Genomic DNA, 24,545 nt, shown 5'->3' on the forward strand with positions numbered 1-24,545 from the left:
GCTGCCAAGCCAAATCACAGCCTGTAACAACAGTGTTTCTTCAGGGCTGTGGTGAGAGCCATGCATCCATGGGTTTCTGTTGATGTGGCTGCTAGACTGACTTAATGGTTTCCCAAAGCACCTGTTACCAGGCGTGGCCAGACTGGGCCATCTTTGCCCCAGCTGCTCAGCTGGATCAGCTCCACTGTTTGCATCCATGTGATGTGTGAGCTGAAAGAAGTGGGGTGGTGTGGGGAGCACTGTCAGGTCCTGCCACTGACTGGTGAGGGCAGGAGCTGCTTCAGCCATCAGTCACCACCAGGACATCCATGGGGCTGCTGCTGCTGGTGTATGACACTCTCTTAACCTTTCCACATCCAGGCAGGATAAAAAACTTGCAGCTGCATGTGGGTTGAGCTCAATATCCCATGTTCTCAGGGACTGGAGAGCTGGCTGCTCTTAGTATGCTCCAAGTCTGCCTTGGAGGGCCACATATCCAGATACATTTGATGCTTATCAGGCAAACATTTGGCTGGGTAATGTCAAATACAATTAATAAAGAGGGAAGGTTATTCTGTGGCTTTCACATGTGCTTTGGAAGTACCTGGAGGGGAGTTTGTTGCAGTAAAGAAGGCCTGGAAGTGCTACACCATGGCAGAGCATAAGAGCTCAGCTTCTCTAAAAAGCTGGCTGTTGCTGAGCCCTCAGCAAGGACTTGGTACTCCTTAAATCCTGGCTGTCTGTTGCAGGAGTCACCTCTGACAGGTAACTTCTGCAGCCTGCAAGTGGCACAGGCAGTCCTTCTGTCTTCATTCCCCTGTGGTTTGTGCCTAGTGACCCTTTGGTGTCCTCGTAGTGGGTTTTTATTAATGACTTGCTGAGTATTTCAGTAAAATTCAAGAGTGGTTTGGGATGTCTGTTTCAGCTGGATCCAGAGTAACTAAGGAGTAGTGTTTGTAGATGCTGACTCTGCAAAGAGAATGCTGGGGTTTTTTTTTTTGTTTGTTTTACTGTTTATATGCCTCAGACACTTCCTTGTGAAATGCTCCAGAGATTTCCTTTGATTACATTGCCGCTTCATTATCAGTAATGCCTGTTTGCCTTTTAAATTAAAAAGACCTCCTACTCTGACCTCAGAGTAAAACATTCCTGCAATCGAATGCTAGATAACAAAAAATAACATCTCCTCTTTGTGGATCGAAAGAGGGAAGCCAGCAGAAGCCCCTTGTTGCTACTTTGGCAGTTCTTCAGGAGGGCAAATCCTCTCTGTAATGTCTCTGAAGCTGGAGGATGGAGATGCAGTTGCTCTCTGAGCCAGTTGGGCTTTTCTTCCACAGCCCTGGGATGTTCTGGGTGTTTGAGCATAGAGTTTTGCTGAAACCTCAGCCCTAGTGTGATTTGCATTTGAGATTACTTACATGCTTTAATTTTGAGTTCCAGATCTGAAATATTTTTGGTTTTAATGTTCTCCTTATGCCAAACCTATGCACCTATGCTAGTTATGTCTGCCCACTGTATAACCAATAACAATTCCAAACTAAAAAAAAAACCCGAGGCCTGGGGTGGTTCTGGGGGAGTGCCCTCATCCAGCAAGGAGTATCTGAGGAAGAACAATAGGTCTCCCCTGGCCAGTTACAAAGGTGTGGCTACAGCCTCTGCCTGATGTATGGTTCTTGCTCTTTGTCTGCCAGCACCGTGATCGATGCTGTAAGCCTTTAAGCAGTGTTATGCTGCATGAAAGGTGAGAAATGGAACTTGTGAATAAATCCTCAGGAATACCTGCCATGTCCTAGCAGCCAGAGAGGGATCTGCAAGCTCTCTTTGCCAGGTGATACTTGGGGAGAAGCCATTGTGCTTGGATCTCTGATTCTTCTTCTGAAGACACGTAAGGGAGTTTGAGAGCCAAGAGACTGAAATGAAAATCAGCACTCTGCTTGTAAAGGATTTTGTGATTAGGATTGATCAAAGCTGGAGAGGTCTGCTTCAGACATTTTGTCTTGCTCTTTTTATTTTATGGTGATGTGATTTTCAGTGACAGAAACATGTCAGCAAGAAACAGAAAACTTTTGTGTAAGTTATTGTTTGAAATGTATGGAAGAGATCAATTACTATGTTTTAATTCTGAAATTTAAAGAGAGAGAAGAGCACCCTCTTTTTCCCTCAAAATTTAATACACAGGGCAGGATGAAAAGGACAGAAACTTCCTAGTCTTTTACCTTGGGTTTAGCCATATGGGACATTTTGCAAAATTGTCTCTTCCCCTCCCTCATTCTTTCCTGTCCCTGGTGTCACAATGAGAGGGCAACACATTGCAAGGTGTTTCCTCCAACAGGAGAAGAATGCAAGCCAGCCAGAGTTTCTCAGGCTGTCTTTAGCAGAGTGTGTGCCAGTGGATGCAAAGAGAACAAGGGTTTGCCTGCTGTTTCTTTTGAAAATACATATGGGTAGGAAGGAGGCTGTGGAGTTAAGGACAGAACTTCAGCCTAAGCCTTGGAGGATTTTCTGGTTTAAACCAAGCTCTACAATGATTTACCTGTGGCTGTCTGCCACAGCACCACTGTAGGGTGGAAGAACCAGTGATGCTGCACCTGCAGACACTATGGTGAGGGCTTTGTACACATTCAGATGATAGGGAAAGCAGCTGCAGCTTTCTTGTCCACTGGGCTTACCCATGGACCCTGAGTATCTTGCACTGGAGAGCCAAGCTTCTGCTGTGAGTTCCTGGCATGTTTTCAGCACAGGGATATCAGCTGGGAAATGTGCTTGTGTGCTTTAGTTGTGTCATCTCTAGCAGCCCTGGTAAGGCTTCACTAGGCAGCTCAGTTCTTCCTTCTGGAAAGGGGAAAAGCAGAAACAAACCAAATAATTTTAAATGTCTGTATCTGACTGAATTCTTCATAATCCAGAAGGGCAGTGAGTTAAAACCAGTGGCAATTGAGTGTATTTGCCTATTTGGTGTGCTTATCTCCTCTAGCAAATTGTAACAAAATACAAACAAGAATTCAGCTTTTGTAAGAGAAGGAGGGCTCTGAATTTTTTTTTTTTTTTTTTTTTTTAACTGGGATATGCATATATTTTCTCAGGGAAGATCCAATTTTGACAGACACCTGCATCCACTTTAACCTTCTGGTCTTTGTGATCCTGGCTTTTGCCACCAGTCAATTAATGGACTCAGGAGGACATTCTGGGTCAAGCTATACCAAATACCCCAAATCCTCATTAACACTAATTAGTGCTCAGTAGATTAATTGGTGGTGAAGCTCATCTTTTTTTAATTACCTGAGCAAATGAGACAGCAGGACCTTGTGGTCAGCTTTGAATTATTCTGTTTGTTTTGATGCATCTCATTTGAAAGTGTAAAGCCAGATGTTTGTTGCCTAGATTTAAAAGTCTGTTTGCTTTTGTGAGGGATGAGAAGAAGAGAATACAAAAATAAAATTAAGGTCTCTGTTGACACCTTAGAGCAATTCAGATAGGAAGATGGAAGAGCCATTTTATTCATAGAACTGAAAGCATTGTTATGAAATAACATGTTGCCTTTAGTTTACGTTTTGATTTGTCATTCATGTAATGAATTTGTGTGATGTTGCTGGCACAGACTTCCAGGCATGCAGAAGTCATCTAGACTCTCTTATGAAGCCGTCACAAAGGTATGCCTGGCCTAAGGTATTCTGCATTATTGATAGCAACTAAATCTGATTTTAGCTGACTTGACTAATGAATTTTTTTTTCCTCATATAAACCCTCAGAATCTGAACCTTTCAATAGTTTTTGTTCTAGTCAAATATTTACTTAGTTCAAAGCATTTTGTCTGTGTCCTTTGTCCTTTATATAATTACAGATAGATGGTGCCTCTCCCTTACCCCCTTGGAGGTCACTGACTAAGCAGCTAAAGTGTATTTCACTGTCACTTTCCATGTCACTGACTTCCATAAGAATGTCTGGGCTTGTGTCTTCTTCTGTTCTGATGAGATCTTTGAGTTCCTGAATATGAGCACAACTGTCCAGTGTTCAGAGTGTGATCTCATGATCTTGTATCCTTTTGCCTCAATGCATCTGAAGATGCCCTCCTTAGACCCCATGGGAGTGTTTAGGCCCTGGCTTGGAGTTACTAGAAAAAAAGAATTAAATCAGAAAATAATAGCTAATGCTTGGGATTGATTTAGAAGCAGTATTTCTGTGAGCAAGGCCCAACCTGTTGCCTGTGAGCCCAGTCTTGTCATTACTCTTGCATCAACGTGTGAGGCAGACAGAGAAGTCTTCATTTTGTTACCTGTTAGCAGCAGACAGAAACCTTTTCTGAAAGCAGGGACTTGATATGAGTGAAATACTTACTACTTTAGAAAGCCACTTCACTTTCAGGGATTTTATTGGGATATCTAATATCTGTTAGCAAATCAAATACTCATCCAGTTCAGAAGAACTGTGTGCATTGCTTTCTGTGTGTTAAAGGTTTATCTTATAGTACTTGAGTGGTCTTGACTTGCAGTCTATTTAGTCATCCCTCATACTTAAACCACAAATGCGCTAATTCTGCTGTGAGTTTTTCTTTATCTGAATAGATACAAACCAGTATAATTTCCCATTTGGGGAAGTCAGATGTGACTTCAGTTTTGAACTTGTTGATCGTAATTAGCAATATCAAAGACAGCATAGCTTTGGCATTCTTAGAGCTGCAATCTGTCATTCCTGTTCAGAGGTCCCTTAACTGCAGGCTTTCTTCCACACATTGAATGAAGAAACCTAAGGGGCTAAGCATTGTTGGTCTGCACTTCATCTGTTGCTGCATGGTAGACAAGCAGATGAAGAATTTTTCCTTGTGAGCTTTTCTGCTGTGGTTAATTCCATTATCAGTGTAAGAATTTTGTGGCATATATTGCTTATTTGTCCCTTACAACAAGTATTTTTGATTGGTTTAAGATTCCTTTTTTTTAAATTGCCCTCCTACTGAGATAGAAAAGATTGTTCCTACACGTTCTTTACCTGCAGAACATGAACAAGTATTGCACTTCTGTCACTCACAGGACAGCAGTGTGTTCAAACAGTGTTTCACCAAACTAACAATTTACCCAGCAGTCTTCTGCAGTCAGCAGGAGGTTGTACAGCACAGCATCACTGGTTTGCACATGCACTGGTAGTGGTTGGTTCTGCAGGCTGTCAACTTCCTAAGCAAGGAAGGTTAAAGGTTAGAGAAGTCTCATGTCTTGCTTTGTGCCTTCCATTGCATCACCCTTATGTGGTGATTCTTTGTAGTATGGGTCTTCCATCATGCTGACTGCTTGGAACAGGTAGAACCTTCTTTCTGTTGTAATTTATTTTCTTACAGCCAGCAACTGATCTTGGGTTTTTTGGGTTTTTTTTTAATCAGTTGGGTGCTCTTAAGATTTTTAGAAGCTTTCATGCTGTAACCCTAGTTTTAATGGAAACCTCTGATCCTTTCTTCTTTGAACACATGCAGGTCTCATGGGCCAAGAGTTGTTAGAGTTTGTTTGACAAACTCAGTTGGAATCAATACTTTTGCTTCAAAATTTATTATTAACTTCTGTTTTATGTTGAGGGAATACTGCTGATTGCAGGCAGGAAAAGCAACCTACCTGCCATGCCCAATGCAGGTGTGATTCTGTGGTGCTAGGGGAAGGAGGGGAACAGACCAAGTGTCTGAAAATGATGAGAGTTTGTAAAGATTTTGAGGAGGAGTCCATAGGTTTTACAAGCTTCTAGTTCAGATGTGTGAGCTTGGAGATCACAGGAAAAAGAGAAGGATTCCACCCTGTCTTTTGTGGACACCTCATTATGCACTGAACAGAGGACTGTGAGCCTGGCTATTACCCTAATGGACTATTAAGTGGAATATAAGCCTGCATGGCTGGATTACATATTGTAGGCATCTCAGAGATTCTTCAGTTACTTTCCTGATTGAAGTTAGCAAACTGCTTCAGTGAAAGGGAATTGTTTGTTTAAAGCTGTTGTTAGCATGTCGACAGCAGCAGCTGTTCTTGCTGGGATTTCCATTTCATACACCAAATGCATGTGAATTTGTAATCTAACCCAAGAAAGATACCAGCACTGGCATTCAGGTGTGTATCCATGTTTGCAGCATAATCAGTGCAATTCCTCCTTGTGAATAAAGATGTGAAAGAAAAAGCAGACTGTGAAAATGGAGACGCAGTGTAAATGTGGGGCAAATGGGATAAAGGCACTGCAAGGAGCTGTACCAGCAAACAGATCTCTTCTATGCACTAGCTCCATCTCAGTGTCAGAAATAAGGGTGAGGTTGTGGAGAACTTTGAACCAAAGTAGACTCTTTATATATTTCTGAAAATAATCTGATATTTAAGTTACTTGAGGCTTCAGTGTAATGAGATTTGAAGGCCTCCAATATTTTAAAACCCCACTGAACTTAGTGGGACTCATATACATAATTAAGTGCTTTGAAAGGTCAGGATCTTAGTCATCATTTTTTAACTCTTGATGAAGTGAGTGTTGTGCTTTTTTATAACAATTGACATGGAGAATGCCTCTAATAATTCCTGTAGGTATGTTAAACCTGTTGTAAGCGTACTGTATTTTTCACCTTAAGTTTGTATTTTCACATTTTATTAATTCAGCAGTAATTTTATCGTGCCTCTGACAAGAACTGTGTAAACCAAAGAGGTTTTTAATAAAGGAATCTGGATAGGAAGTTTTCTTTCCATATGGGAGGTTAAAATTGAGAGCGTTTTTTAGAAGGCAGAATTAACTATGGGTCCTACCTTTGGTTGCTTCAGGCCATTTTGCAGGTGTGATAGAAGCCTTCTACTTTGTGCTAAGCAACAATGCTTTGCTCCTGCTCTCTAAGGCAGTTTGTGGATGTTGTGATTCATGTGCATAATACTAAAGAGAAATCTTTCTAATGTTCCATATCAATCGATGTCAGACTTCCGATATGGTTTGTAATAATTTAGAGGCATCACACATTCAGAAATCATTGTGATGGTGATATTGGGGATGAATTGACCAAAAGCAAACTTATACAAAGTGTCCTTAGAAAGGAGGAGTTCTCTTCATAATGTGTAGTTTACAGAGAGAGAAAATTCTTTTTCATGCTACAGCCACCTTTAGCATTGACAGTCAAAGCTGCCAGGTACTTTAAGCACAGTTGACTTTTACCTTGAAATTATCTGGTTACTCACTGGTGTGTTTTCTCTCTTTCTGTCTCCCTTAGCGTGAACGAACGTGACCATTTGTTAAAAAGGCTCGGCAGGAAAACTCCCCCGAGCCTTTTCCGTGCTCACTCCGTCCAGCAAAGCGTGTCACGTAAGTAGTGGCTCACGTCCGCTGGTGTTCCACAGCGTCACCCCACGTGAGGGAAGCCAAGGGTGATTATTTTTTAATTAAATTGTAGGTAGAGATAATCTAGCACTGAGGCTGAGCTGCCAAGGAAGACACGTACATTTGGAAGTGGAATTAGTGTATCTGGCCCTAGGCAAGGGGAGCTCAAATGTGGTTAATTCCCTAGGATCCAATCAACAGGCCCAAATGATAAAATCCCAGTATGCAGGTTCTCTAAAGGTAGAATTCTGATAGTCTTAAGAATAGTCTAAAAATGAAAAACTCTGCGTAAAGTAAACGCTGTGATAGAGCCTAGCTTTAATAGAAATTATTTCTGTATGAAATGTCATATTAGCTGTGGTTAGCTGAGAATACAGTGATGTTTCAGGGATGCCATTAGGGTTCTGTGTGTTGCTGGTGAGGAAAGCCATGGCCTGCAGAGCTGCTTCTCTCCTCTCCTTTCCCTCTTTGTCTGCTGCTGGGAGAAGAAAAGCAACGTCACAAATGGCTACTACTGCTGCTTCAAATAAATGGCATTTCTTGTTGACGTACAAGTCATCCATTTATTCATCTTCCTGTGTCTGCTGGACCGGATGGGTTTTTGTCAGTGTTTTAAAGGCTTCCACAGTATTTAAAATCATCTCTAGCAGCTCTGTAGGCCAGATGGTTTGAAGGACCATGCTGTCTTGAGAGACCAGGGAGTCCAGTGAGCCCTTTCTAGTGAGGAAATGCAGTCTCTCCTGTGATTAAACTGGTTATGACAATAGGCTTATTTACTAAAGAAATTAACTCCCTCAGTGTGCAGTACTACTGCATAGAGGGCAAGGGGCAGACACTCAGGATTTGGGGTTTGTATTACCATTGCAGTAGGAAGTGACACCCTTGACTGCTTAAGAATCACAGAGTCAAATTTTGTTGCTGGCTGTGTCTCCTTCTGTAGCAGAACTGTTATGGCTCAGGTCATGGAGGCAGGGCTGGGGTAATACCTGAGGTAGTCTTGTTTTCCATGGGAAATTTGACTAGAAGGGGTGGGACAGTGATGGGTCTGATAGTCTTTGTCCTTGATAGAGCCATTGGAAGGCCGCCATCAGTGTCAAGGGATGTAGGGTCATTGGCAATCAATCCCACCACATCAATTGATTGGCAATCAATCCCACCATCTGGGGAGAGAGGCCAGTGAGCAGAGCAGCCCTGTGGACCATGTTTCTGCATTGATTTAATCCTTTGTATAAAAAAGCCAGGGATGCTGATAGCAACATGGGTTTGGGCATGCAAACACGCTCTTTGAGGAGATTCCAAAAGCAATGATTGACAGAAGAAATCCATAAAAGAAATCAAAATAGTCTGCTGCAGAGACTTACCACAGTCTGTGAAACCTGTGAAGCAGTGTAGAAAGGAGATACACCAGGAGGTAACTAGTCAGATTTAGTATGTGCTTTTAGTCTCAAAGAACACATTATCAGGTTGTTAGTAGGTGAACAGCTATTGGGGAAGAAAAATAAGATCAAAATAAACCCTAATGTGGATAACCAGCTTCCCTATAAATGCAAATGATTAAGTGCTAAATGAGTCAGGCCAGTAAGGACAGGTTACAATCAGCAATCTGTTTTTCATGTGAACATAAATTTTGATTGTGAAGCTGTTAGGATTGAAAGATGGTTCTTGTGATGTGTCCATGACTTCTGTCATCTCTTGTCAAATATTATTTTCCAGTGTTGCATAGCTGCTATATGTACAAGGCCATGTGAAATCCAGGGAACATATGTGCTGTTTTCACAACTCTAAATTGTACAACTGTTTACTAAATGCTAGAAATCTTCAAAGCAGAGAGTTGATGAATAGGGCAGTAGCCTTGACATGCCGGGCTGGTATCTTAAATCACACTACAAGTACTCTGTTTGAAGTCTTGAACTGTTCATATGTTTCCACCAGGCCTTAAATTCCCAGGCTCTGTAGACCAAAAATTGTTTTTGTGGCTTCAACTCAGAATCTGTTGCTTACATATAAAGCAGGAAAATGGTTTGTTTAGTTAGAGCTGACAAAAGCTTAAGCAAATGGATTGCCTTGGTCCCAACAAGGAATGAAAATGGGATTAAATTTCCTAGTACAGATTGCAAAGATGCAGTACTGGGTTGGAAATTACTTTATTTTTGACAGAAACAATGTCCAAATGTTTTGGGAGGAAGCAATGCCTAGACAGCTTTGTTTCCAGTCCCATGGAAAGGAGACAAATCTTACAAGGAGTTTCTGTGCTACTACTGGTGGTCAATGGTGGGAGGAAAGAGCTGACTGAAGTAAAGCTACACAGCCCTGTACAAGAGGCAGAAGCTCACTCTGTATCTCCCTGTTGATGAGCCAGCCCTTTTCCAAAAGCATTAGCACAGCACAAGACCTTAAGGCATGTTGTATGGCTGGGGTGCTCCCATACAGCACCAGGCTTTTGCAGACCCAGCCCCCAAAGTGGGCAACAGAGCCACACAGCCAGTGCCATGGCAGTGCCATATGGGAGTGGCAGCCAGGAGCAGTCTCTCAATCACCTCCTCACATTAAAGAAACTGGCTCAGAGTGGCTGCCTTGGAGAGTAACCCTGTCCATTTGGAAGAGTATGTCATTAAAGTAAAACCTTCATGGTTACTTTTCTTGCTCTTTGTGTTCCTGAATTGTGAAGAGCTGCCAGAAGCATGAAATAAATCTACCTACAGGCTGTTCTGTCAAAGATCACGTGGTTCCTTTCTACTAGTATAACTTCTGGGAAGCTTATGAAAACTTAAAAAAAAAAAATAGGAAGCTTGAAGCTCCTGCTTGGATGGCTTTGTCAGGAGACATAAGTGAAAGAGTTGCATATAGTTGTCAAGCCCAAGTGCTAAAACAAAACCATCTCAGTGCAATCTTGTAGGCAGTGCTGACAACACTGCTCTCCAGGCTGTGCTCACCTCCCGGTGAAGGTGCCTGGTGAAATTGGTCATTCCCTGTTGCCATCTGCCTTCTGAAACCTCTTAAGAATGAATAGGAAATGCTACCAGGCTCCTCTCCTTGTACCCTTCCCTTTAGTTTGCTGTGTGGCTCTCCCTTGAGGGAAGGAGCAATAATGATTTCCAAAAATGCTCCCTCAGGTTTTGCTGGCAGTGAAGGTTTCCCCAGGTCTCCATCCAAGTTCTTGTCTTTTTTACTTCTGTGACTTTATGAGAGCAGCACCGCCTTTAGACAAACTCTGTAGATATAAAAGATGGCTCTTGACCTCCCCTTTCCTCCTGCGTGACTGACCTGTATCACCTGTGCCCCCAGAGGATGGGAAGGGTACCCTGCATCCATAAGGAAAGTTCCACAGCATCCTTCTCGGGTGGTTTGCCTCCTGTAATGCCCCTGCTCTGCTGGTGTTCAGTTATCGTTTGTCTCAATATGCTCTTTAAAAATAGAGCTGAGTCGTGCTCCCATTAAGCACGGTTTTGGCAGAGCTCCCCCTGAAACACCAATAGCCATGCCTGGGTGAGGATTACTGAACTTGGCCCAGGCTTCCTATGCTAGCAAAGAAAATCCTTCTTCCTTTGACAGAATATGGTGACTTCACAGAGTAAATCTGAATGCAGAGCATATGGTTTGGACCTTATTAATCAGTGGAAAAAAAGCACCTGTCAGCTGAGGTTCATTTCACAGTATGGGGGCTGGCAAATGATAAATAATAATAATGTGTTCATGCTGAGGGCTGTAATCCCACCATTTATTCTCCACTAGCAGGCACCTTCTTCCTTTCATTTTTCTGCTAGTGCATTTTTATTTGAATAACAACAGGGGAGCTACTTGAGATGTTTTTTAAACTCTTTTTCCTTTTATCTTGCTTGTGTTTGAAATATAGTATGCATTCTGTATTTTTTCCAAGCTACATGTTTGTTGACAGTTAAGTGGAGTTGCAATCTCTTAATATCAATTTAGGAAAAAGAAATAGGAATTGTTGGTTTAGAATTTGATTGCTGTGGCATCTGACTCTATTTTCTACTTGCAAATACCAGTAAGTTGGTATCTGAGACTAAAGAGATGAGACCATTTGTCAGGAATTCCTCTTGGGTCCTTAAGAAAACACAGGCATGGTTTATCAGAAGAGAAATTATGTACTTCGGTAAGCATTAGTCAAACTGTTAAAGATTTTAGGCAGCTTTCCCTTTCCCAGGTTAAACAGAAGATGGTTGCTGGAGCAGTCAAAGCTGAGTTAGCCTTCCCTTTTTGACCGGTAAATGTGAACTGTGGCATCAAAGCAAATCTCCTTAAAAATTCTACAGAACCAAGTGTTTCGCCTGAGATGGAATTTGGCTGGTCAAGTGATATCACAATGTTGATTTTCATTATATCAGAGAGAGTTTTGCTAAGAAGCAATATTTCCTAAATGACATTTTTAAAAAAGTCTCTCGCATCTCCCCAACCCCCTAAAAGTTTTAGTGGATTTGAATCTGGGAATTTTTCTCCAAAGGCAAACAAAAAGATGCATTTTATACTTTGGCTTGCACTAAACCTCAATAGCACTGCAGTATGAAGTATGCAGGTGAGGGTTTCTGATGGGCTGCCATTGACAACTGCCCTCTTGCTGGCTGTCCTAAACAAATCCTCGGAAAGACAATTTCGGTGTATCAGAGGAGAGTGCAAGGAGTAGAAGGCCTCTAAAATAAATCCCTGAACTGACTAAAACTGTAAGCAGTCCTTCCATGAGGAAATCTTCTGGAATGAAAAGACCCCTCTGGACCCTTTCTGGTCCTGGTCTTGGAAGCTGTGCCATGAGAGTGCTGTTGAGCTTGCACGATGTTGCTGTCTGTGTTGGAGGCACACCCATCGAGATGGTTGCTCTAGTCCAGCGTTGCACAGACAGAACAGCCATTGCAGTGAACAGAAGAAGAGTGTGTTAAATTAGAGACATGATGGGAGACTAGATTCAGATCTACTCATAATATCAAAGCTTTAAGAAAACCCAACAGGATGCTTTTAAAATTCAGTAGATTGTCAGATAATATCTGGAAACCTTCGATTTCATGACAATGTGAATCTCTTCTTAACAAATGAGCCCCACTGACAGATATTCAAAAGTGTCCCTTTTCATCCATTAATAGAAAGTCTCAGAGTATAAAGGTCCTTCCTTCTGTGAGGGTTCCAGAAAGCCTAAAGAACTGTGCTCCTCCCTTGGACTGCTTCAGGACAGCTGAACAATAAGGGCCTTGTTCCCAAGGCAGGCTTATAGGTGTGGTTTTAAAACTGGAGTTGGGGAAAAAGTTCAAACTTCCAGAAAGTTCTCTAGTAAATGACAGATGAAAATTTTCATTGTTTTTGGATGGGGTCAGGAAACCTGTAGCTCTGTAGAGCTACTTGGGGAGTGCAGATGGGACTCAAGCATTTGCAGCATTTTGATTCGACAGGGCACAGTCATCTGCTTAAACAGCTTGAAGTTCAATTTTAATTGTAATGTGAATAGAAAAATGTAATATGAACTCATCTTCCTGTATAGAGATCTACAGGAAAAGTCTTAAATGAGCTGCCAAATGTTGAGCTTCGACTGAGAAGCTCGGGGGTCACAGCCTATCCCATGATGTATGCACAAAACCCTTGTTGCTGGTAGTCCAGGATGGATGAGGGACATGAACATGTAAGGATACCCCTATTATTCTTAATCACAGATAATCTTAGCCTGAAATTTCTTGCTGTATTTAGGTGTTTCCTATTGGTGTGAGAGCAGTTAACAGATTCCCTTGACTGAGTTTTGCATTGGTGTTGCAGAGTGGTTGGGCTGCCTGGCTGCCCACAGGCCTGTGCCAGCACTGGGAATAAGCAGGTCATGGGAAGATGACACCCAGGACTGACTTGTATGGTCAGTGCTGGATTTGCAGTAGTTATGGCAGTTGAAGACTCCACTATGCTGGATGATCTTATGATAAGTAAATATGGTAAAGCCACCTCAATGCAAATCAGGTAATGGGACATGGGCTTCAGTCTTCTCGGGCTTAAGCTTGTGGTCTTTGACCAAGTTGACTTATCCATGGAGAATTTAGCCAAAAATGCTAACAGGATGCTGGCCCTTCACATGGAACAAACCCACTGGAGGTGTTTGTTTAAGTGTGAATCTACCCTTTTTTAAATGAAAGCCTGTTTTGTGCATCGTACTTCCTTTGCAATGATCCAGTATGGACATACTTTTTTCCAAAAGACTGTTTGCACTTCATGAATGTATTCTGTGAACCTTCAGCTACAGGCAGGAAAAAGGAACCTGTGCCTCTGTAGCAGTGTGTATATTGGCATGGAATTGCTAAGGGAAAATAAAATGGGATGCTGGGATGATTGGTCACGTAATCAAATCAAAGTTCCTGCTGTCCTGCAATCACTTCCATGAGGGATATGTGACTGGAGCAGTGCATTTCTGTTTGAAACCCCTTCACTTACTGGCAAAGATTTCTTGTTGTGCTTATGCTCAGGGTGTCAAAAAATCTCATGTCCTTTCCTATAGTTTTCCATTCAGAATTTTCTGTAGGGCCACATCGGCAAGTCTGTCTGTTGTTTCATCATGTTGACCCACTAGCTATTTGTTACTGCTTTACCATCAATGTGGTGTTCTGCAGATGTTATCAAAAATGTCGCTCGCCTGTCCACGGTACTTTAAAAGAAATTAGACATGTAATTATTTTGATCTGAGCAGTTTCTAGGGAGACCACAGGATTGTGCCAGCTAGCAGGATTAACAAAATAGACACCTCCAGAATGTGTATTTTCTCTATGCAAATATAAGTGACTGGCTGAGAGAATCAAGAGTTTCACAGTGTCATTCATCAGATTCCACTTGAAAAAATTGTTTAAAAAAAAATCCTGAGGGGAGTTAAGAGGAAGATGTGAGAAAAATCTGGTTGTGGGCTAGACATTCCCACCTTTCTCCAGAGAAACTGCTGATATCAAGCAGACTTCAGAGGAGTCAAGCTGAAATGCAAATCTCTACTTCTCATTAAGTCTTTAGAGAAGCTCTGCCACTATGGGAATACTATGGGAATGTATTCAATTCAATCTGTAGTTTATTAGGTTAACTCGGAGGGCATTGGTGAGTGTGCACTGACCTGGCCTGGGGAGGGGAGCAGAGGGACCGAGCTGGCAGCAGACACCCTTTCTGTGCCACATGGGCAATGCAGTGCACAGCTCTAAGCACCAGAAGCACAGCACAGAAATTAAGATTGCTGTCGTCTCATCACATAACTACATAACTTTGATACCTAAAACTGTTTCTAAAAGTGGTCAGTGCTCTTGAGCTCAACTCCAGTGACTGATTTCTTTTTTCTTCCTCTGCTTTTTCAGATGGGTATGCATTTTCTCAAGAAGAACATGGCGTTGTTTCCCAGTCGCAAGTTGTTCGATCCTACGATACAACCAAAAGGAGAACAGAAATAGAATAAATTATTCTTTACTTGATGGGTGGTGGGAATAATGGGATTTGGATCAATGCATCCTCTGTTAACACATTCATGACTAGAGTTGGCAGCAGCAGCCAAAACACCAGAGAACTCATTTCTGTGGCCTTAGCCAACAAGTTTCTGTATTCTCCCTGCAAACCTTGAGTGCATTGTGGGGGAGGAAATCATTGACTTCAGTCGCAAAGCTCTAAAGTTTTGTTTATGTTGTTATGAAGCATTTGACTGTGCTATGTGAGGTGTGAAATTAAAAACAATGTTTTACCACTATTTAAAACATTGGCATAAGGTTGTTCTGGGGGAAAAGTAGAAAATTTATGTTCCATAAGAAATCAGCCTTTGCTTAATTGGAACGGGGTGCTGAGATTTCCTGTTCTGTTACACACAAACCAAGTGCACACAACAGCATGCAGACTTTACTCCTTGTATTCACTGTTAATTAATTTGGCTGAAATTTTCAACAGACCATTTGGCGTAAAATTTTTGATTGCAACACAGTTTGTAGCTAAAAATGCTTATTTGCCTTCTTATGACAGAATAACACAAGATAGCAATCAATTACTTAGACTATTTCTTGCCCTCTTATAGGATTTATTAGGTTTCTATCTTAGCTTTCTGAAACTCAAATAATAGCTTATTCACACAGCCAGGATGTGGAAGTCAGAGCCTGGCAGGGCAGCTGTCTTGAGTGCATGGCATTGGACACCAAGATGAGCTCAACTAGGTGCCTCCTCATAATGCTTCATGATGTATTTGGATGTGCACTTGAAATGTAGCCTGGGGCTTCCCTCCATGACCCTATAACCAGTTTAATAGTAGAACAAAACTGTGAGAATTTAAATTTAAAGGTACCTTCTTGTCAGATATGTTGATAAGATGTACATCTGCATAGGAGGCTGATAGTGTAACCCTAAAGAAGCCTTCCCCTGGCCAGGTAAGAGAGGTTTGCAGAGGAGGGCAGAAAGGGATTACACACATGCATGGACACACACAGAGCTGGCCATTGTGAAGAGAAGACCTGCTGTTTGTTTGTTCAGCCAAACCAGTCCCTCTTCTAGATCTGATCTTCAACAGGCTTCCCAGAACACTCAGACCCATGAGCCCTGGAAGGAATGCCAGCTCCATGGCCTTGCTGTGCCACTGGGACAGGCGTGCTGCTGCATAGATTGGGATGTTGAAGAGAAAAAAAAAAAAGGCAAAAACTGGGGCATAAGTTAAAGCTGAAAGAGCTCTTAGAAAGCTTATGCTGTCCTCCAGACAAATTCTATTAATTTTAGTCGCCAAGCCACATTTTTGAACAGTATAAAGTAAATACTGCTGTGTTTAAGCCAGGCTTCATGGTTAATGTATATACTACATCTGTGTATTTAAAAAGTTGGCGTTGTTTTTTGCCCTATTGACCATCATCCAGAATACTTTATTGATTTAAATATATCCGAAAGCAATTTGAATATGAATGTTTATGTTTAGCAAAGGAGAGGAAAGCTCCAGCCTGGCCTACTGGTTTAATCTTCCTTAAGGGTCGCGAGTAAAGGCCAGTGCTCAAGTGCTGTAATTCAATTTCCAGTGCCACCTCAGAGGTACGGAGTCCCCTTCTAGTTTAGAAAAGACAACTTTTGCTCCTGCAATACCAGTCAGGATTGCTCTTGGATTAGGCTGATGGTGCAGAGGGAAAAGTCATCACCTTCTTTCTACAGTGCTAATGAGACAATTATGCAATAAGGAAAACGTGCAAATAATTTTGCCATAGGCATGAATGTCAAGGGGCTAAGTGTGGATGTATTTTCTGGGAGAGGAATTTTGTTTAAAGGCACAAATAGTAGTGCAGAGAATAAATAAGAGGAGAGTAAACCTGATCCCAGGAGTTTTTAAATCTTAATGCTGATATAACCTGTTAAAACACTTCCTATTATTTAGAAACCAAATCTGTTTAGGAAATGTGTGGTGTAAGCCTCTCCTCAGAATCGCTAATTGTTTCTTCCTTTTGTAAAAACACAAGGAAAATTAACTTCCCACCAAGGCAAAATGAGATCAGCTTAGTCTTTGTACTCTAAGCTACACACCAAACATTGGCATGTAAACAATTTGGAAGCTTTTCATGAGGCTGTAGAAAAGAAACTTTTAAAAACCTTTGAATAATGAAGAATGGCAAGCAAATGTATTAAGCAGAGAATAGAAGGGGTCCTGGAGTTTTTTCTGTTCTTAACTTAGGGCAACAAAATTTTGCAGAACATAATGAAAGATGCTGGGGAGGAGCAGCTGTCATCTGATGTGATTTATTTTATTAGTGCAGACTATGGGCTGTATCATTTTGACCTCCCTGTAAATTGAGGTCAGTGTGTGTCACAAACAAAAACCCTCCCTAGAGTGAATGGTGGCTTAGACTGAGGTACGTGTGTTGGTTGTCAGCTCAATGGGAATTGCACATGGGATTTGTCACAGGGCTATACAGTATGTGACACTGGGGCTAGTGGGTCAGACTTTATCATCACTGTATGACCTTAATCTCTAGCTGAGTTAATTCTGTAGAACCCACCCAGGTCAAGACCTGGGATTCTTCTTGTTCTTTGGAGTCATTACAGGAATTAATGTATTGTAATGTGCCACAGACTGGGTGTTGGAGTTGCTTGTCTTGGTGAGCAATGATGAGGTGCATTCGGTGCTGTGTTAGCAGAAGGAGAATGACAGCTGCTCTGCATCAACAGAATTCCTTGTTCATTAGGCAGAACATGGAGCAGTAACGGCAGCCTTTGAAAGTGCTGTGTGAAAATGTTATCAACTAGACAGGGTAGCGGAGCAGAAGGAATGGGGGATTTCTGCGTGACTGTCCAAACTTAACTACTGAGGCTTGATCAGAAAAGGGCTTCCTGAGCAGCTCTCTGCACTGACCAAAGGGAGATGGGTTTGCATATTCAGATGGAAGTGATGATATTCCTGAATTAGATTTGGCTCTGGTTGCTGCTTTTTATACCACCATAATCGCAGCTTGCATAGAAGCTGCTGCTCCTTTAATGATTGCCTAGTAGCAATTTAAAGCTGGCGAGCAGGAGCCTGAGCTGCAGTGAGGACTGCTGAGGAGTCTGTTGACGTTTTCTTTTCTTTGACAAGGCTTCGGGTCTTGCTGTAGGGAGCTAGAATGGGAAGTCAGTAATAACTTGTCACGAAGAAATGGTGAATAACCAATAAAAGTATCTGGGTCAAACTAGGGTGCTAATATACCAAAAAATGTGGGTAGAATTAACATGAACTACATGGGCTGTAAATTAAGATAACAGTCAAGCCTGGCTAATCTGCAGTTTACTAGACTACACACTCTGTAGTGCGTGGCCAAAATTGTGCAGTCTCTTCCCCTGCCTCAGCCAGCAGCTCATAGCAGATCCTGCAGGGAAGTCTTCTGTTGCTAAGATGATGTTATTTTTTACAGCATGTACTGGAGTGTGTTTGCTGGGAGACAGTCATAGTAATAAAGTTGTAAATAAAGCAGAGAAAGCTTTATTTATGTGAATATGTGAAATATGGGGACATGGTCAGTGGCCACACAGGGTGCAACTTGGCCTTCTGTGGACAACCCAAGAGCCTGAGAGGTGCACAGTCCTTACACTGTCCCTGTCCTGCAGGCTTAGTTTGCTCTTTTGGACTAACTCACTAAATCTTCTGTTTTCACATTGCTTCCATTCATTAGTGGAGACTAGTGATACTCTATTTACATTCTCCCTTGGCTTTATAACTAATGACTTAATTTAATCTTTAAATGCTCAGAGGAGTGTTTTTCTGGCAGCTCAGGTTTGCAGCAGAGCAGGCATTGAGTGGGTGCTTGGCCCTGAGAAGCACCTTGGGTTTATCAGATTTCTCATTAATGTTAAGCACTGAGGTTATTTTACCTTTATTTTGAATCATCACACAGTACCAATGCCTTAAACTTCAATCAGGTTGCAGGAGAGCTCTTTGTGTCCTGTAGAGTCTAACAAGAAATGGTGATGGTATAAAATACCTGAGGAGTTGGAGAGGAGAATTTGGCTGTGTCTATGCTATGCCTGGTTTTAGACTGCTTCTAAAATATGGCACTGACCATGTATGTTCCTCAGCCTCCAGAGAGTTGGACCCCTTCTGTCCTGTCAGGAAGGATTCTTACACTCACCTCTTCCCAGTACACTGTAAATACCCAAGAGAGGCTTCACTACCTTTCAGCATCTGTGACCAGAGCTGTGTGTCCGGAGAAGGCCACAAGATAGGTCAGTACAATAGGTGACAATAAAATAAATCCATATGGGTACCTTTTCCATATGTAGCAGTAAGATTAATGGAGGCTTTGAGCTTTGTTGGCAAATGAAAACCAGAAAGTGCCCTGCACTGCTTGGCCACACAAGTGAATCCCAAAGGTGATCGCTTCTCAATGACCTGCAGGAAGCCTAGACAGCCTGACTGAGTTTATCTGGCCAGGAATGTGCTTTTGGATGGGCTGTCTGGAGAGGTGAAGGGACTGAGAAACAAAATAGATCAGCCAAGACCAGTGCTGCTGTTAGAGCTTAGTGGGGGGAGGGATTCCTCAGGCATCTGTGGAGAGCTATGATAAAGCTGATTTCTTTGGTTCCTTCCTGTGGCTCTGGGAAGGGAGCAGAGCCAAGCTGAGAATTTGTGAAGCACTGTTACCTCCTGAAGCTGAGTTTCTCTGGTACCAAGCTGAGTTCTGGACTTAGAATGAATCCCTGCCAGAGGTGCTCCCGGCTTAGCGTGCTTTGGCTCTAGCAGATTGTTTACTGGGTTATGAAGATTGTTAAATTGTTTACTGGTTCCTCTTTACCTCATGGACTTACCAGAACTGAGCACTGGAATTATTTCAGTCCTGACTAACACTCCATCATGGAGAGTTAGTGGTTCTTCTGCTTAGCTGTTGCTCCTGGGCAGGTTCCTGTCCCTCAGGCCAGTGCAAGGGGCTTGTTAATCTGGGCTCCTGGATCTCTTTGTGATAGTGTGTGAGGCCCAGGGGTTGTTTCATTTGGATTCATGGCCTGCTCATGTGTGATGTAGACAGAAGGTAAAGTGGCTGAGTACTGGTGTTTATCCAAAGCCTTCTTTTATGTATGAAGAAGGTGAGATAAGTTCTCCTGAAGTCTGCCACAAGAGGTCCATTCTCCTTCAGCGTCTTTGTAGCTACTAAAGAGAAACAGAAGTTGGTAAATGACAAATTCTGTGTGGGCAATCCCAGCTCTGGGCAATCACTCAGAAGTCTAACAATGAAGAAAAGTGTTAATATATTGCCAAACTGTCACTGTGCATAGCTGGAAGGTCAGCACCCTTGTAATTATGGAGCAGTGAAGCCAAGGGAAAAAGCCAACATTAAGAGAAAGACATGATTGTTTTAAATTCTAACTACCTTACTGGGTGGTTTTCCTGCGAAGATGTTCCAGATGTCGTCTTGGCATAAATTAATCAATTTCAAAACATCTGCAGGCTTTCTTAGAAAACATGGAGTTTACCAGACAGTGCTTATGCTCTCCTCAGCCCTTCTGGTTGATATGTTGATTCAGAAAGGGAATGAAGGTACTTGCTGTTCTTACTGTCAGGAGTTCATAGACTGGAAAGTTGCTCAAAGTTGTTGCTCAACTCTTTTTTTTTTTTTTTTTTAAAGAGCTCCAGTTATAAAGCAATGAGGCAGCCAAGCCCTCTGGGACTGTGTACATGTGTGTGTTGGAAGAGTTGTGTGACTTGAAAACCTCCCCTTGTCCCTCCTTCTGTCCCCCAAAGTACAGCCCATTGTACTGGAGGTTAAATATTCAGTGTCTTGAGTGACAGGATCCTTAACAGCATCTTTTTCATCAGCGAGCCAAGTCCTGTGCCCGCTTGTCTGTCATATCTGTACTCAAATTGCTTAAATATTGTTTCAGATGGGGACGTTTTAATCTGGATTTGTGGAGAGGAGTGGTGCTGTGGGGGGATGTTTAATTGGCTCCCAGCAGAGCAGCAGTGGTGTGTGGGTTTTTTACTCTAGAAGTGTTACCATTTTCAGGTCCTATTAATGTCCTCTGGTAGTTTAAATACAGCATTGCATTACAGTGGAGTTTGTTTCCCTCTCAGACTGAATACAAATGAAGGTCATTTACTTGTATTTTTAGAAGGTTCAGAAAACTTAGACAATTTGTAGCTTTGAACAGCATTGTTGACTGTTGTATGTCTGCACAAAAATATTTCCAATAAACCTTTTATTAAAGCAATCCAGCAGACCGAGGCTTGTTTGTTTTATCCCTCCACAAACTTTGCAGCAAGAGTTGCGTGTTAAATACATTTGAGATTTAGTCTGCAAAGCTGTTGAATGGATTATTTTTATTTTTTCACAGCCTTTTGGGTGTGTTTTAAGGGCCTGCTCGTTAGAGCAAGGCTTGAGTTCCTTTAATAGGACTCGAATTGGGCCTCAAATACAAGGCTAGTATGGCAAAATAAAAATGGTTCTGATGAGCTGACAGCAGGTACTGGTATTTGAAGTGTCTTCAGGGGGAAAACTATCTTTTTATATAAGCTAGATGGAGAGAGATTCTTCTACAAATGATACACTTCATCTCACCAAGGCTTCACCAAAATAAAGCTCGGAAGTCTTTTGTCCCGGTTAAGTCATGTAGACACAGCAGGGGGAAATTAAGCCCTAAAACCCCTCCCTTGCCTCCTTACTTGCAGCTAAATTTGCAAGAGGCTTTTTTAACATGGGGCCTTCAGGCTCCTGATTCTGAGGGGGGCATGGTGTGATAGTGCAGCGAGATGGGAGGTGAGGTGAGACCATGGCAGACGCTTTCCTCCAGAGCCTGGGATGGGCTCTCTCCAGCTTCTGCCTGCTCAGGAATGGCACGTCTCTCTGCCAAGGGTGCTCAGCTGACGCTGCCGAGCTCGCTCGTGTTGCCAGACCTGGAGAAGTGACTCTGGAGGTCCCTGGTCTCAAGCAAGAGTGGCAGCAGGAAGCACCACACGAAGGCTCTCGTGTCCCCAGTAGTGCCACATCCATATGGGCAGAGGGACACCTGGCACTGACTCAGGAATGACTCAAGTCATGGCTGAAGTTAAATTTGCAGAAAAGGTTGGCCTCACTTGATTTTTGGTGACCATGGGGAACATGCACTGTCAGATCCCTATAGAAAATGAAAGAGTATGAGCTTTAAAAAAGAGATCCCTTTTTCCAAATACTAATAGATGCTGGAATTAAACAGATTTTATCAGGAACAAAGTGCATATTTATATATAGTTTGGCTAAAATTTTCCCCCTTAGGGTGCTATAACTTGAGGAATAGGATTTTTCCTAGTAGATTGCTGACAGAACCCGTTTTAAAAGTGTAGGGAGACTTTTTTACAACAAATTATTTCTGGATTTTCTTTTTTAAATTATGGAACAGAAAGAAGGTGTAAGCCAAATCTCCCCTCTTCCCTTGACAAGTCATTGCTTGAGCACATTTCAAAACATTTTTATCCCAAAAGTCAGACCAGTATCTGCTTTTCTTTTGCAGGGAAATTAAATGAGAGTGATGAACTTGTGTATCCCTGTTTCGCTGGAGTAAATGCCTGCTCCTTCCCTGGGCCTCCATAGCTGCAGCCCAGCCTGCAAGCCTGTAGCAGCAGTAACTGTGCTGTTTGTAAAAGCTTTTCACACATCTGGGCAATCAATTATGCCAAAGTAAAATTGATGATAAACTTAAATAAGCCTTATTCAGTTGGTGGTGGGAGAATTGGATGCTCAGCCAACTGCTCCCCACACTGTCGTCTCTTGTACAGCGCACTAAAAAGGAAATTATTCTCAGAATTGTTAAACATAATGGATTGCTGCTTAAACCCCTTATTAGATATATTAGTTGACTAATCACCTCAGAGACTTTCCCTCTAACAGTCTGACAGGCAAGGCTGTGAGAGAGCCTAGTGCTTATGTCCCAGAGCCAAATATTTCCTGGAGCAGCTGCTAAGTCTGTTGACGGCAGTCTTCGGTGCCTCATACCAGAACAAAGAAGAATCAAAGTCCCTAAACCTGTAGATTAATGCTCAAGTCTGAAGTGGGAACATTAAAAAATAAAAGTGTAACTGAGAAAGGTCCAGCTGAGGAATGTTAAGCAAGAAGACTTGAGAAACATAATCCCTTCTAGTGAGTGCTGCTGTGGCAGTACCCGGTGACCAGCCCTCCCTCCAGCACAGCCCTGTGCCTCTTTGAGTTCCCTCAGCACTGGGGGTGCAGCAAGTCCTCAGAAACCCAGAAGGAGCAGTGGGTTTCCTCCTCAGCAGAAATACAAGACTGCAGAGAAATGAGGCTTTAAAAATCCCTGAAAGACACTGCTGGTTTGTGGCTGTCCACGCTGAGCAAGGAGCTCAAGGGCAGATGAGGAGTGGGCTGTGTCCCAGGTAAGGGAATGGTGAACAGTACTGGTGAGACCTTGCTGCAGTGGCCATGCCCAGCCAGGAGATTCACCGTGAGCATGAGGAAGCTTGATGGGAGGAAGCTCATGGCATTTTTCTTGCCATGACTCTCTAAGGACAGTGGGGTGATGGTCAAAGAGGTGGTCATGGTTCCCCTCTGTATTTGCCTTGGTGTTTGGTGCTGCCCCTGTGAGGGTGTCATGTCAGAGTGGTGAGGGCACTGAGCTTCCTGGGTCACACAAAGCAGCCCTCAAGTGAAGAAGCTGCAACCTTTCAGGGCAGATTGGAACTGAAATCCTGCAGAGCCTCAGCTCTCACAGCCACCTTGTCTGATGGCTCAGCTGGCACTGGCCTACAGCCTCATCAAAATGTGCAGCACAGCTGTCACAGTAAACGAAGACTGCTTTTTTGGTCCTGTGGAACTGCTGGTACTTGTTGGTATCTAGTACAGGCAGCAGGAGCAGCCCCAGTCCCTCAGGAGAAAAGGACTGGAAGAAAGGGATTCTGGGCTGGGTTTGTAACTGTGCTGGTCCATCTCACTCCCTTTCTCCACACTGTGGAAGGAACTGCCTGTAAGCTCCTGAAAACATGCCTTAGTCCATAAAAAAACACAGTGTGATCTTAGTGCCAGCTCATTTGGATGTGCCAGGGATCAGAGCTTGAACTGCCTACCACTCTCATAACTGCTAACTAAAACCTGTGCAATGACTGTTTGTATTTCCCATCCACAGTGAGGGTGGGCTTCAGCTTCAGCTTTTAAACTGAGAGCCTGATTCTGACTGCATGGTAAATATACAGCAGTTGCTTTTGGTTTGCAGCAATGAAAATGGAGAATAATTTTTTCCCCCGTAATGAGAGATTTACAATCATACACAGACTGATTGTGTGAAGTCAATAGGATTCTGTCTCTCAAAAGCAAATATTGAGGGAATTAGCAGCTGCAAAAGCCAATATTTACTATTTGGGTACTGAATCATAGCAGAGACTGCACAACACACCAGCATCCTCATCTTGTCATGCAACAAGTCAGACCTGCCCTGTTGCCAGCATCTGCAGCACCAGCAAGCTCTGGGATGTTTGTGGCCCAGCTAAGCTGGGTTTTAAATCCAGCAGAATCAAACACTTTGCCACATTGTCCCCATCAGCTTTCAAAGTTCTTCCTAAATCTGATGGAAGGAAACATAAGTACCCCATCCCTGGAAGTTTTCAAAACCAGTCTGGATGGGACACTGAGAACTAGACTATCTTTAAGGTCCCCTCCAAGCCAGCCAATTTTTTATAATCTTGTGAAGCTGCTCAATATCTTGGAAGGGAGATAGAGAAGTGTTTTTTTATTTTATTGCTGCATTATTACTGTTTCTTGACATGACGCTCATTTGGCCTGGTTTAATAGCATTGATGGAATCCAAAGTAGTGCCTTTGTGCTTTATTTTTTTTTCAAATTAACCTA

The 24,545-nt window shown here is 42.6% G+C and overlaps 1 protein-coding gene across 2 annotated transcripts in view; it reads left to right on the forward strand.

Annotated features, from left to right (window-relative positions):
- The window catches only part of ATP8A2 (ATPase phospholipid transporting 8A2), a 329,984-nt gene extending 309,059 nt beyond the window's left edge, over nucleotides 1–20,925 (forward strand). For both annotated transcript variants that reach the window (XM_021530648.3, XM_077781458.1), the window contains exons 36-37: nucleotides 7,184–7,275; nucleotides 14,601–20,925. In XM_021530648.3, the coding sequence (XP_021386323.2) occupies nucleotides 7,184–7,275; nucleotides 14,601–14,698 (190 nt within the window). In that variant the 3' untranslated portion in view covers nucleotides 14,699–20,925. The remainder of the gene's footprint in view (nucleotides 1–7,183; nucleotides 7,276–14,600) is intronic.
- The last annotated feature ends 3,620 nt before the right edge of the window (nucleotides 20,926–24,545 follow it).

Source organism: Lonchura striata, chromosome 2, assembly GCF_046129695.1.
Source record: "Lonchura striata isolate bLonStr1 chromosome 2, bLonStr1.mat, whole genome shotgun sequence".
NCBI lineage: Eukaryota > Metazoa > Chordata > Aves > Passeriformes > Estrildidae > Lonchura > Lonchura striata.